At 42.1% G+C, this 12,793-nt stretch overlaps 1 protein-coding gene across 2 annotated transcripts in view; it reads left to right on the forward strand.

Moving 5' to 3' along the window:
- SPDL1 (spindle apparatus coiled-coil protein 1) overlaps window positions 1–12,793 on the forward strand; it is a 1,384,944-nt gene that overhangs the window by 198,940 nt on the left and 1,173,211 nt on the right. For both annotated transcript variants that reach the window (XM_044069534.1, XM_044069533.1), the window contains exon 3: window positions 374–550. In XM_044069534.1, coding sequence (XP_043925469.1) covers window positions 374–550 — 177 coding nt within the window. The remainder of the gene's footprint in view (window positions 1–373; window positions 551–12,793) is intronic.

Here is a 12,793-nt window from a genome sequence, read left to right on the forward strand (position 1 = left end):
TATTATATATATGTATATATATATATATATATATATATATATATATATATATATATATATATATATATATATATATATATATATATATATATATATATATATTTTTTTTTTAATGGTATATAACATTCATATGCCGTGTAAATGATGGCATACCAGCAGACTTGAATGTACATGCACTAAGTTCCTTAAACAAGTGTACTTCATGGACTTATAATGAATGTATTGTTGATCTTTTGAAACAGTTTTTCATCCTGAGAATTGAAACATTTAATGAGCAGCTGTTACACAGTTAACTGATTTTTGTCTAACTTATAGATATTGGTGCAGAATAAAGACTGACTTTATTGGATTTCGATTTTTGTCTACCTTGTAGAAATTGGAGCAAGATAAATATTCACTGCAGAGAGAGGTGGAACTTAAAAATCGAATGCTAGACAGTTTAACATCCGAATATGAGAACGTAAGACAGCAGCAGAAATTTCAGCTTCAGCAATTAGAAGAGCAGTTGCAAAGAAACCACTCGCGTGACCTCAATGAAGAAAAATTTAAGGTCAGTAAAATGGTTTATTGTAACAGATTGACCCTGCAGTAGTCCATGTAGCTATTGTGCTACTTATTCTCTAGGTCTGTTCTGGTGCGACCGTGTTTTCAGGGTGGTCGTGGGCCTTCAGGATTTGTGACGAAGGTATTGCCATCCATATCGAATGTTTAGTCAGATAGATATAGCATGGTAGTAGTTTCTGAATTTATCTGCATTAAAGATCTCTGTAGTCTGTTCTCACTGTAGGCAATTGTTGGAGTCCAGTGTAATGCCAGATAATTTGTTGGAAACTGTTTCTGTTGTCTTGTTTGGCCAGAACTTATTTGTAACGCTGTCTCATTTTTTATATTTATTTTTTTGCTTGATTTAAGTGCATTTTTCCTGGTTATGGTTGTAAAGTTTCTTAGCATCTGCCTTCTTTGTGGTTGGCCCTGGTGATGTAATGGTTAGCATTGTTTACTCTCACAGCAAGAGGTTCTCTGGTTTGATTCTCGACAGGGGTGCCTTCTGTGCTGAGTCTGCATGTTCTCCCTGTGGTCATGTACGTTTCCTCCATGTGCTTCGGTTTCCTTTCACATTCCAAAGTTATCCAGTAGGTGGACTGGCCTAGGTGAGTGTGTGTGCATGTAGCCACCTGGCGGTGTAAACGTTTCTTTGAGATGATTGTCACTGTGGAAGTGACACCCCGACCCCATTTGCAAAATGGGAAAAGGGGTTGAGGATGGGTGTATCTGCTTTGTTTGCAGTGTTAGGGTTAGTAAATGGCCAGTTATAATGTTATGTTTAGCTTTTAATCTGACTTAGCATGTTTAAGTCTTTTTTTATGAAGCATAATGTTTAGCAATGGTCTTTTATAAGCTTAGTGTACTTATTTTTGTATTTGCTGACTGAGCATTGTTTACTTTTAAATTTCTCATACATTATAAAGAGGTTTTGTGTATGGTCTTGGAATACCCCACTCCTTTATGCCGTCACCTGACCTGTGCCTCTTGGAGGCCAGTTTGGGATGTTTCTAACCCATCAACATAAATAGGACTGATGTCTCCTCTGATGGGGACCTCCTGCAACGAGACCCAGATGAAGTAAAAATTTATCATTTTAATTCGCTTAGTACCTTTTGGGCAAAGGTCTGCAGCAGTGTCATGCTAATGCTTAGCGTCATTTGTTCGTGTACTTCAGCCCTGTTGAGGATACGACATGATCCCTATTACTGGATAAAGGGGAAGGGTGACGTTAGGGAGAACTTGAGCAGGAACTGGATGCTTCTATTGATGTGGTAAAGGATACAGCTGATGTTAATCTTCATTCATTCTTGTCTGTTGGGTTCCGTTCCAAACCCTTGGAGCTGACTCAGCCATTATATCAAGCTCGCGCCAGCCAAAACCTCTCTCGCTAAGGCTACCCATACTGCCTCTCTTCCCTTTACCCCAGATCACATTTGCTGAGTAGAAAATTGGACGAGTCAGCTGTTGCTATCTGCTAACATTTTTTGGTTATATAATTGTCTTTCTACCTTTTTCTGGCAGTATTTTTTTTATAATTTCTAAGGTTTTTGTTGCTGTAAGTGACTATTTTTTAACTTTTAGCTATTTTATTTTACCATTGTTGATATGTCTTCCTTCCCTTCTACCTGTTGGTAATTCTTTGATTCCGTCGCTGGTAACCTTTCTTTTCTTTTTCTTCTTACTTTCTCCTACTCTCCTTCTTGCATAACTTTCATTTACCATTGTTGGTGTAATTGACAAAAAAAAAGTGTGTGTGGCAGGGGGGGTGGGCTCATTTCTGGCTAGAAAAATGGTAGAAAGCAAAAAGGAACCCTCTGGTGCAAAACAGTGTTAGGGACTTTGGCAAAAATATGCCCAATTCCGATGTATTATCTTTCATGCGTTTTTTGCTTGGTTATCTCTCATCTTGAAATCCAACCTCCATGTGAACTTTACAATGGTTTCAGTGCTCTAACTCTTGCAGAGAGGCGAACCAAATTGATTCTTAAGGGATTACTAAAATGTCCTTTTTGGTGAAGCTCTCTGAGGTGGAGACTTCAGAATCTCCAAAGACAGTATCGAAAAAACTGAGCCATTCGATACAATCTTCCCCCTAGGCAGAACAATCTGACTCCAAAATCACAGTTTTGACTTATTCATCGGAACCGTTGCCAAAAGTTCCAAAGACTGCACAGACTTGTGCTCCAGCACTGAAACTGATTAAATCTCCCACTGTGCCATGTACTGAATTTACCCAGACACCTATGGTGCCAACCTAGTCTTTGGTGCCAGTGACCTCTCGGGCACTGATAGTGGCCCCTTCAAATATTTCGGTTCCGTCTTCCCCTGCCGAGCAACATTTTGTTCAGCAGACCATGCTGCCAAAGGTCAAGATGCTAAGTATCCCCAGGTTGAGATACTCCCCATCAGTAGATCCCTTTTTGGGTCATCAGTTAAGCTCCTTTGTAGAAATACGGGAATCGCCTTCAGGAATGTCCATCTGTTCCTCTAGGAGTCTATCAGAAATGGATGTAGTTTGGTGGATCAGCTGTTGGCAGCCAGGCATATTCATGCTCCTTCTCGGAACTCATTCCTGCCCAGAACCGAGGTTTACACTCCCAGGACTCCAATATATCTTCCTCCTTCAACCTCTCCACAGGTCTTGCAGCCCACTATTTCCTTCCTTGTGCCAGCTACTTCATTATTGACGGTGGCTCTCACCTTGGTACCAGAACCAACTGTGTGGTCTTCGGCTCCATCGGAGTCAGCACACCCACGGGACTGAGATTTGGCTGCTGGCTCTGGGATCCCTGGTTTCTCTTTTTTTTTTTTTTTCTCTCCATGGTGCCAGCTATGGTTCCTAGTGCCATGGCTGTTACAAATCCTCTTTTGGCTCCTACTTTGAGGGGTGGCTCATCAGAGCGTGGTGTAACCCTGGTTCCGAAGTTGTCTTTCTCTGATGTTTATAGTGTTACACTGCTGCAGTCATCACACTTGGGTTATCCTGCCGTCAGGGTGGTCCTGCAGTCGGCCAGAGTTCCAAAGTCTTGGTCCGGCATCGGTTGCTTTTGCTTCTTCCCTGACGTCAGTGTGCCAGGGGTATGTAATATGCATCCGCCATTTTCTTCAGTCTTTCTTGCTGCACGGTACCCGAAGCAGAAGCAGTTCGCAAGTGCCGGTCGGCCAACTCCTGAGATTTTCGAAGTCAAATTTCAGATCCGAAGTCTTCAATAAAGCTAAGTACCCCATTGGGGAAACCTTTTCCTTGTCTCAGACTGATGTCAGAAAAAGTTAATTGTATTTCTTGTGGGAAGCAAATACCTCATAACGACTTCCACTCTTACTGTATTCCATGCCTAGGCCTTGATCACAACGTCACTAGCTGTCGGTTTTGTGCTAGATTTAACAAACGCACTATAAAAAGACGTTTTGATTTTGCTTTACACTACTTTGGCCGAAGGTTCAATTATACTATGCTGTCGGAAAAGCCGACTACTTCAATACCAAAAAAACGCAAAGACAAGGATAAAGACAGGCATCCGAGGTCCAAAACTGATGGCGAAACCTCTTCTAGGCCAGTCACCGGTTCGCCTGTTCTCAGTGAGGCACTTTCGCAGCCCCTGACACCCGTTACCTCAGAGCCACAGGCCGCTTCTGACTCCCATGTGGAGATATCTAGACCTCTGGAAACTCAAGGTATTGGGCCTATGGAAACTAATCCCTCAGATGGGTCCAGAGCCACTGAGCAGGCATCTGCTTCTGAGGGTGTTTTCAGACCTTCACAACTTACCATTACAACAACAGCCAAGACAAAGGTACCATTAAAGACAAAGAAACAAGTACAGCTTATCTCCTGACTCTTTGCCCCCTGCTCCAGCCAAGCAGGATAGGTATTAGAGTCCTTGACTCTCACAAGTTTCTTTACAAAAACCCTTCTGCTGATCCAGAAACTATATTTCCCAGGGTCCAAAAGGGGTTTAGGCTTCCATTGCAAAAAAATCCAGTACCCTCTGACAGAGATTCCAGAGCTTTGGATAGATGGGGGAATAAAGTATACACGTCTGCAACTTTAGCAGTAAGAGCTTTAAATTGCCAGTTTCACATGCTTAAGTACCAACAATATTTAATGGCTCAGTTAAAACAGAAAATGCTTGCAAGCTCAGAAGCTCCTGATTAAGAAATGCAGGATTTATTGCTTGCAGTTGAACAGGTGGGAAAACATACTCTGCAATGTGGTTTTGATTCTTTAGAGGCCTCTTATAGAGCTGCAGTTACAGGTTCTGTTATTCGAAGACATGCTTGGTTAAAAGAACAGAGTTTACCTGATCATGTTAAGGCAAAATTATTGGATGCTCCTTTACAGCATGATACCTTGTTTGGTGTTAAGGCAGAAGAGGTGTTAAAGAAAATGGAGGATAAAGCTAAATCTATGCAAACAGTCAGGGATTTCTTACAGGTACAGCCACCACGGTTTAGCAGAAATTGGCCAACAAAGAATTGGTTCTTTCCAGTGTCAGGCCACAGAGAGGAAGATACAGATGCCCAAGAGGCAGATCTCAACCCCAAGACTCAAACAGACAACGACAGTGGGGCACATCAACCCCAAAAGGAGGTGAGGACAAGTCTCAACCTTACAGGAAGCAGTTGCAATGACTTTCCTCTTCATACGCCAAGCACATCCCTTTTGGAAGCCCCCTTAGGGGGAAAACTAGCACTTTTTTTCTCAAAACTGGCAAACAATCACCCAAGACAAATGGGTTCTGAATATTGTGTCTCAAGGTTACAGATTCCACTTTCATACTATACCAAAGCTAAAAGGAATGCCAGACCTGCCACAAAATCAATGGGCAGAGGCACAAAAACAAATTTCAGCCCTCATGGACATGAGAGCAATTCAAAAAGTACCACAACAGGGACAAGGATTTTACTCGAGACTCTTCTTGGTCCCCAGATAGGACAAAGCCTGAAGGCCCATACTAGACCTTTCAATTCTGAATACTTACCTGGATATTCCGAAATTAATGTTGACATTACAGCAGCTTTTACCCATGCTGGGCAAGAAGGCTTGTCTTGTTACTCTGTACCTCAAAGAGGCTTACCTGCATGTCCCTATCGGACAAAATTGCAGAAGATACCTCAGATTCAAAGCTGGTACAATGCACTACCAATTCTCTGCACTGCCCTTTGGCTTCTCTACTGCGCCCAGGGTCTTCACAAAGTGCCTGGCACCCGTAATTGCATTTTGCAGACAAAGAGGAATTCAAATATATCCATACCTGGACGACTGCCTCATTCAAGCAGAGACAAAGGACATTCTTCTACAGCATCTGGCGTTTGTGAAAAAGTTGCTAATTTCTCTAGGGTACACAGTAAACGAAAAGAAGTCAAAACTAGTGCCCTCACAACAGATTATATTTCTGGGTGCCAGCTTAAATACAATGGCCCAGATGGCTTACCTCATGCCAGACAAACAAGTTCAACTAACTCAATATTTTCAATTACTGGCAAATAAGTCCCATCTCCCTGCAAGAAAAATTCTGCAGGCCCTGGGATTCATGGCATCCTGCATACTACTAATACCATATGCCAGACTGCGTATGAGGAAATTACAATGGTACCTAAAAAGTGTTTGGACTCAACACTCACAGTTTTACCAATGATTCCCCGTCTACAACAGGCATTTCGATGGTGGGCACAGGCATGTCACCTAAACAAGGGTCAGACTTTTACCCAACCCACAGCCAGGCAAACTCTAACAGATGCTTCGGATTATGCCTGGGGAGCACACATGGCAGGAAAATGCATTCAGGGCAAGTGGACCACAGACCAGATGCATCTTTACATCAATCAAAAAGAGATGTTGGCTGTTCAAAATGCCCTAACAGCTTTCAAGGACCTTCTACATCTAGGACAACTATTACTAAAGACAGACAACACCACAGTAATGTGGTACATAAACAAGCAAGGGGGCACTCATTCTTATCCCCTATGCAGGCAAGCTATGACCTTGTGGAACACAGCTCTGACGTACCAAGTTCACCTGCAAGCACAATTCCTGCCAGGAAAGAAAAATACTCTGGCAGACGATCTAATCAGAAATATCATGGACCCTCACGAATGGAAATTGAATCCACAAATCTTCAGCATGATAATGCAAAAATGGGGATGCCCAGACATAGATCTTTTTGCCCCCCCCCCCCCACACACACTGAATTGCCAACTACAAACCTTCTGCACAAGGACTTAACACAAACAAGCATGGAAAGTGGATGCTCTTCTGTTCATCTGGAAAAATCTAAAGTTTATGCCTTCCCACCACTGCCTCTCCTTTCAAAGGTACTCCTAAAAGCCAGACAAGAAAAACCACAGATGATCCTGATTGCTCCAGACTGGCCATGCCAGCACTGGTACCCTATCTTAAGGAACTTGGCTCAGGACCCACCATGGATTTTGCCCCAAATTCCACACCTTCTGACTCAAAACATTCAGATCCTGCACGGTCAGCTCAAAACCCTAAACCTGGCTGCATGGCAAATACTTTAGTCAAACAGGCAACACCTCTCTCTAAAGCTGTTATGGATGTCATTTTGGAGGCCAGGAGGCCTAGCACCAGGAAAACTTACTCAGAAAAATGGAAGAAATTCTGCGCCTGGAACCAGGCTCAAAGCCTTGACCCTCTTGTCCCAAACATTCCTCAGATTTTACAATACTTAACTGAGATGCTGGACAAAGGCCTATCCTTCTCATCATTTAGGATCCAAGCCTCTGCCATTTCTGCACATTATAACACGGATCCTCCTTTATTCTCTCATCCCTTGCTAAAGCAGTACCTCAGAGGGGCTAAAAACATAAGACCTCCCTGGAGAGCACCAACTTGGGACCTCAATTTTGTTTTGGAAAAACTGACCCTGCCACCTTTTGAGCCAGCCAATACAGCCGATGTAAAATTTTTATCATGGAAAACAACTCTGCTCCTGGCAGTAACTTCAGCATGAGTCTCAGAGCTACAGGCATTAATGGCAGTGGAACCTTTTATAATTTTTCATCAGGACAGGGTTTCTTTAAGGACAAACCCTACATTTATGCCAAAGGTGGTATCTAGTGTGGCTCTTAACCAAACCATCTGTTTGCCATCTTTTTATCCAAACCCCCAGAATAAAGGGGAGAAACTTCTGCACTCTTTGGACATACACAGGCAGCTACGCTTCTACTTGGACAAAACAAAAGCTTTCAGGAAAACTGAGCAACTGTTTGTAGCATATGCTGCAGGATCACAGGGCAAGGCTATCTCAAAGCAGACCATCTCCAAATGGATAGGACACTGTATTTGTTACTGCTACAGCATGGAAAATTAGTCCCTAATAACATTAGGCCACATTCTACCAGAGCAACAGCCACTTCAACAGCCTTACTCAGAGGAGTACCAACCAAGGAAATTTTGGAGGCTGCAACTTGGAGTTCAGTGCACACCTTAACCAAGCATTACCACTTGCCTCTTTACTCTAAATCCAGAGCAAGATTTGCCACTGCAGTTCTGCAGGGCCTAATAGCCAATCCTAACTCTTTATAGACCAGCCACCCAACCTTAGCTTTCGGATTCTACCCCAGTGTAATGACTGCAGCAGTGTAACACGATGAACATAGTACAGTTTTGTACCTACCATAAATGTAGATGTTCGAGTGTTCACACTGCTGCAGTCCAGGTTACCCTCCCTCCATCCCCTCTGTCCTAGCTGGACTTATTTATTCCTTTCTATCCTATACAACCTTTGTGGTGTATTTGCTTGAAACTGAAGGTATTGTTTTTATTTTATATATATGTTTTATTAGCAATATGGGGGCACCTGACATCTGGAGCAAGAAAAACTGAAGAAAATGGCATCTAATGCAACTTGTATACCCCTGGCGCACTGACGTCGGGGAAGAAGCGACAGCAACCGACGCCGGATCAAGACTTTGGAACTCTGGCCGACTGTGGGACCGCCTGATGGCAGGATAACCCAAGTGTAATGACTGCAGCAGTGTGAACACACTAACATCTACATTTATGGTAGGTACAAAACAGTATTTTTGTGGGTCCCCCATTTATCGACTGGCTGAAAAATTTGTGTGCCCTTTAATCTCCAAGCCCTGCTGGATCGCAGGACCAAGCTGATTCTTGCGGGTCTCTTTCCGCAAAGTCGAATACTTTTGCTCCTTTATCTACTTCAGCCACGGCTGTGGCTGTTCAGCCTTCCGGCACTCTTCCTCTGTCCAGGACTTCCACTTCCACCTCTTCACAGGGAGAAACAAAAAGATTCACTGAGATCACCACCAAAGGCAGTACACTTGGAAACCAAGTAAATGTAGAAAGCAAACCTGCTGCTGCCACACAAGCTGAAGTAAAATGGTTGAGATTGTTAATAAAGGAACTCATTTTAACAAAGTAAAATGTAATCCTGCTGCTGTCTGGAGAAGCGCAATCGGTTGTTGAACCTTTATCAAATCCTAAAGAAAAAAGCAGCTTCCTTTTGTTTTAAAAGAACTTCCTGCAGCTCATTCATTCCATCAACCAATAAAGTTTTGGTGTATTGACACACCTCCCATTCAGAGTGCATGTTCTATTTACTTAGTGTTAGCTAAAAGCTTGGAGTTTTTAAAGTGAAATAACATAGGATTGATGCATGTGCAATTTATTTCTTTAGAGCCCTTCCTTTCAAGATGGGTTTGAGCAGTACAATTTCATTTAATCCAGGTTTCTGATCTGCTCTAAGGTTCATAATCCATTTTGTTTCCTCAGTTTCGGTATGGTTGGCCAGATCCCCTCCTTGTATTGTTTCTACTAGCCTGCTTACGACCATAATTTTAAAAGTATGGTCTCCATTGACTTTATGACCATGTAGAGGATTCGTATTTACTTGATTTCTATGTCATGACTATCTCAGGATAAGTTCCTTGAACATTCTGTTTGTTTTCCCCACATAGAAGGCTGGGCATCATTGGCACTGAGCAATATAAGTCACATTTTTGCTCCTGCAATTCGCAAACCCTTTGAACTTGTATTCCTTCTTGTGTATAAATAATCTGTTTTAATATGTTGACATGCTTTACAAAATCCACATTTATAGGTGCCTACTTTGTTCGTGGGTGAATGTTCTGTGTCCACGTTTCGACGATTCCCATGGCATAAGAGCCTTTTCATATTTTTCCTATTCTTAAAGGAAAAACTGGGCGTCTCCCCTACAATGCTCCTGAGGTTCTCATCTGAAGTCAAAACAGACCAGTTATTTTTTATGGTCTCTAGTATGAATGCTTTGTCATTGCTATGTGCAAGACAAAATCTCATTTTATTTTCCTTCTTACTCTTCACATCTTCTTCCTTACTCAACCAGTGGAAAAAATATGGTCTTCCTTTGCCAAATTCGTAAGTCTGATGTTCTATTCATGCTTTTTAGGACTTCATCTTTATTATATCCTCTTTCCATAAAGTTATCAATAAGCCTTTCCTTTTCCAAAAACTTCATCTTTAGTGCATAGTTTTGATATACGTTTCACTTGATTCTCCGCTATATTTTTAAAAATATGCTGTGGGTGCATACTGGTCCTATGGAGCATGTGATTACGCCATGTTGTCTTCCTGTGCATAGACGTATCTATCCCATATACATGATCCAGTGTCAGTTGGATATCAAGGAAATTGATGGTAATATCAGAAAAATTCAATTCAAGTCTTAAAGATGTAGTGTTACCCAGGAAAGACTCAAAACTTCTGAGAGAGTGTTCTTCGCCTTCCCATAAAATAAAGATGTCATCAACAAAACGTTTATATATGTCTGTTCCAGCTATTGAGGGTATCCAAGCGCCATTCTATCCCTTCGGCTTTCGACGTTGTGGAGAGGATTCTCTCTGGAGGATCAAGACCCCTCAGAGTCTGCTTCTGCTCCCTCGCAACTGAGTTTGTCTTCCATCATCTAGTCCTCCCAGGGACAGCCAGTATCCGGTATGCCCCAGACAGTTCCCCTTGAGGAATGAGAGACTACTGTTAGCGAGCCCTCCGTGGAGAGTCCCCCCACAGGAGGTCCCTTGCAAATGCCTGTGCAAGAGGAGGCACATGGACTCCCCTGAATCCCTCACAGAAAATACTGACTTGGAGGAAGGGGTAGGTTCCCCCAGATCACCTCCTTGAAGACATCTCCTTCGCCGACATTATGCAAATTCTTCACCAAAGGGGAGGTTGGTCCGCCCAAAAATCTACCTCAGACGAGTCAGTATTTCTGGAGGCGTTCGATCCAGGTCCATCTACCTCTTGGGTGTCCCCCTGGCCGACCCTCTGGTGGACCTTATCACTACCAGAGTCTGGAAAGAACCGGACACTGTGGAGCCAATACCCAAATGGCCCGATAAGGTATTGAGTCCTTCTGCAGACAAAGCCACTTGGTGTAAACGCTCTCAGCCGTTGGGATTCACTTCTCTAACCCTCAAAGGTTCTTCTCCAGGAACCAGCAGGGGCAAAAGAAGCTGTGGTTCCAGAAATCTCAGCAGTCCTGGAACACTCAGGACTCCCCCAGGGGCAGAGGGGGACAAGGTGGACGCTGGCCCAGAGGCAGAGGTGGGCCGTAAAACTTCATGTCACGGGAACCCTTTTCGATCGACCCGCGCCACAGCCCTGAGGTGTTGCCAGACTGCTCCTCTCTGGAGGCGGGGGGGTGTTTCCCGAGGCGGGGGGGGGTGTTTCTCAAGGCACCTAGCCCAATGGGAGTCCATCACATCAGATCGCTGGGTGCTTCAAATAATATCCAGAGGTTGACCCTTTTATACATATGTACCCTTCCTATCCACAGTCAATTAGTGACATCACATTCAATTAGTAAAAACAATTAAGGTGAACTCCGTGAATACATTAAAACCTTACCTATACTAAACATTCAATTCCACATAACAAAAACTGCTAACATAAATGAGTACATAAATAAAAAATGCTAAAACATTGTGACATTGATTACATTTTAGTTTTTTTTTTTTTTTTTTTTTTTTTTAGAAATATTCTTCTGTTTTCAATTTAAGAATAGAACTAATGGATATATTAATGTTTAAACCTGGATGATGTGTTGCATTACTTCTCAGCTACCACCTAAGTTCTCTAGTTCCTAAATACTCATTAAGGGGTCCACCTCTATCACCTAATGTAACTTTTTAATGTCCTAGAAGTGTTGGTATATTCTACTCCTAAGGGCATTGATTGTCTTGCCAATGTAGAAACAGGGGCACTGAACATATCCCTATATAAACAACTCCCTTAGTACTACAAGTATATTTCCTTTTGTGTGTGAATTTCCCAAAATTTGGGATACGAATTTCAGTTCCTTCTATTATGTGTTTACATTGTGAACAAAACCCACACGTGTACATGCCCCTAGTCCCAGGACAGACCTCCTCTGTTCTTTCTAGCATGTTTTTGATGGTGGTGTCCTTTTTATGGACTATATTAGGCCCTACTCCCACTATATCCAGGTACTCATTAGTATTGAATAAATTCCAGTTGTGTTGGATTATATTGCTAATACTTGTAAACTGCAAGTTGTATTTAAAAATAGCAGCTTTGTTGAACATTTTATTATCCGTTCTATGTTCCCCCTTCAGAAGGACTATCAAGTCCTTTTCCTAGTAGTGGGAAAAATACTCTATGTTCCCTCTTAGTAACAACCTCCTTTAAAATGTTATCCACAAAATCCGTGGGATAACCCCTACTTCTCAACATTACCTTAAGCGTGTGAATTTGACCTAAAAAATCATGAAAGTCTGACACCATCCTTGCCAGTCTCACCCCTTGCCCTTTTACTAATGACTTTTTCTGGTGTAGGAGGTGAAAACTGGTAAAATGCAATAGCATGTTAGAATAGGTGGGTTTCCTAAAAATGGTGTTCTCAAAACAGTTTGGTCTAGTTTTACTGATAGACTATTTGGATATTACTATCTTATCATAAGACATAATGTGTGTGAATTCTAAAAAATCTGTACTTTCTTTGATAAATGCAAGTTTTCAGTCCTTGAACAAGTTACGTTAGGTGATAGAGGTGGACCCCTTAATGAGTATTTAGAAACTAGCGAACTTAGGTGGCAGCTGAGAAGTAATGCAACACAACATCCAGGTTTAAACACTAATATATCCATTAGTTCTATTCTTAAATTGAAAACAGAAGGATATTTAAAAAAAAACCTTAACTAAAATGTAGTCAATGTCACAATGTTTTAGCATTTTTATTTATGTACTTGTATTTGTTAGCAGTTT

Source organism: Protopterus annectens, chromosome 4.part0 (genome assembly GCF_019279795.1).
Source record: "Protopterus annectens isolate FY-2018-M chromosome 4.part0, PAN1.0, whole genome shotgun sequence".
Classification (NCBI taxonomy): domain Eukaryota; kingdom Metazoa; phylum Chordata; order Ceratodontiformes; family Protopteridae; genus Protopterus; species Protopterus annectens.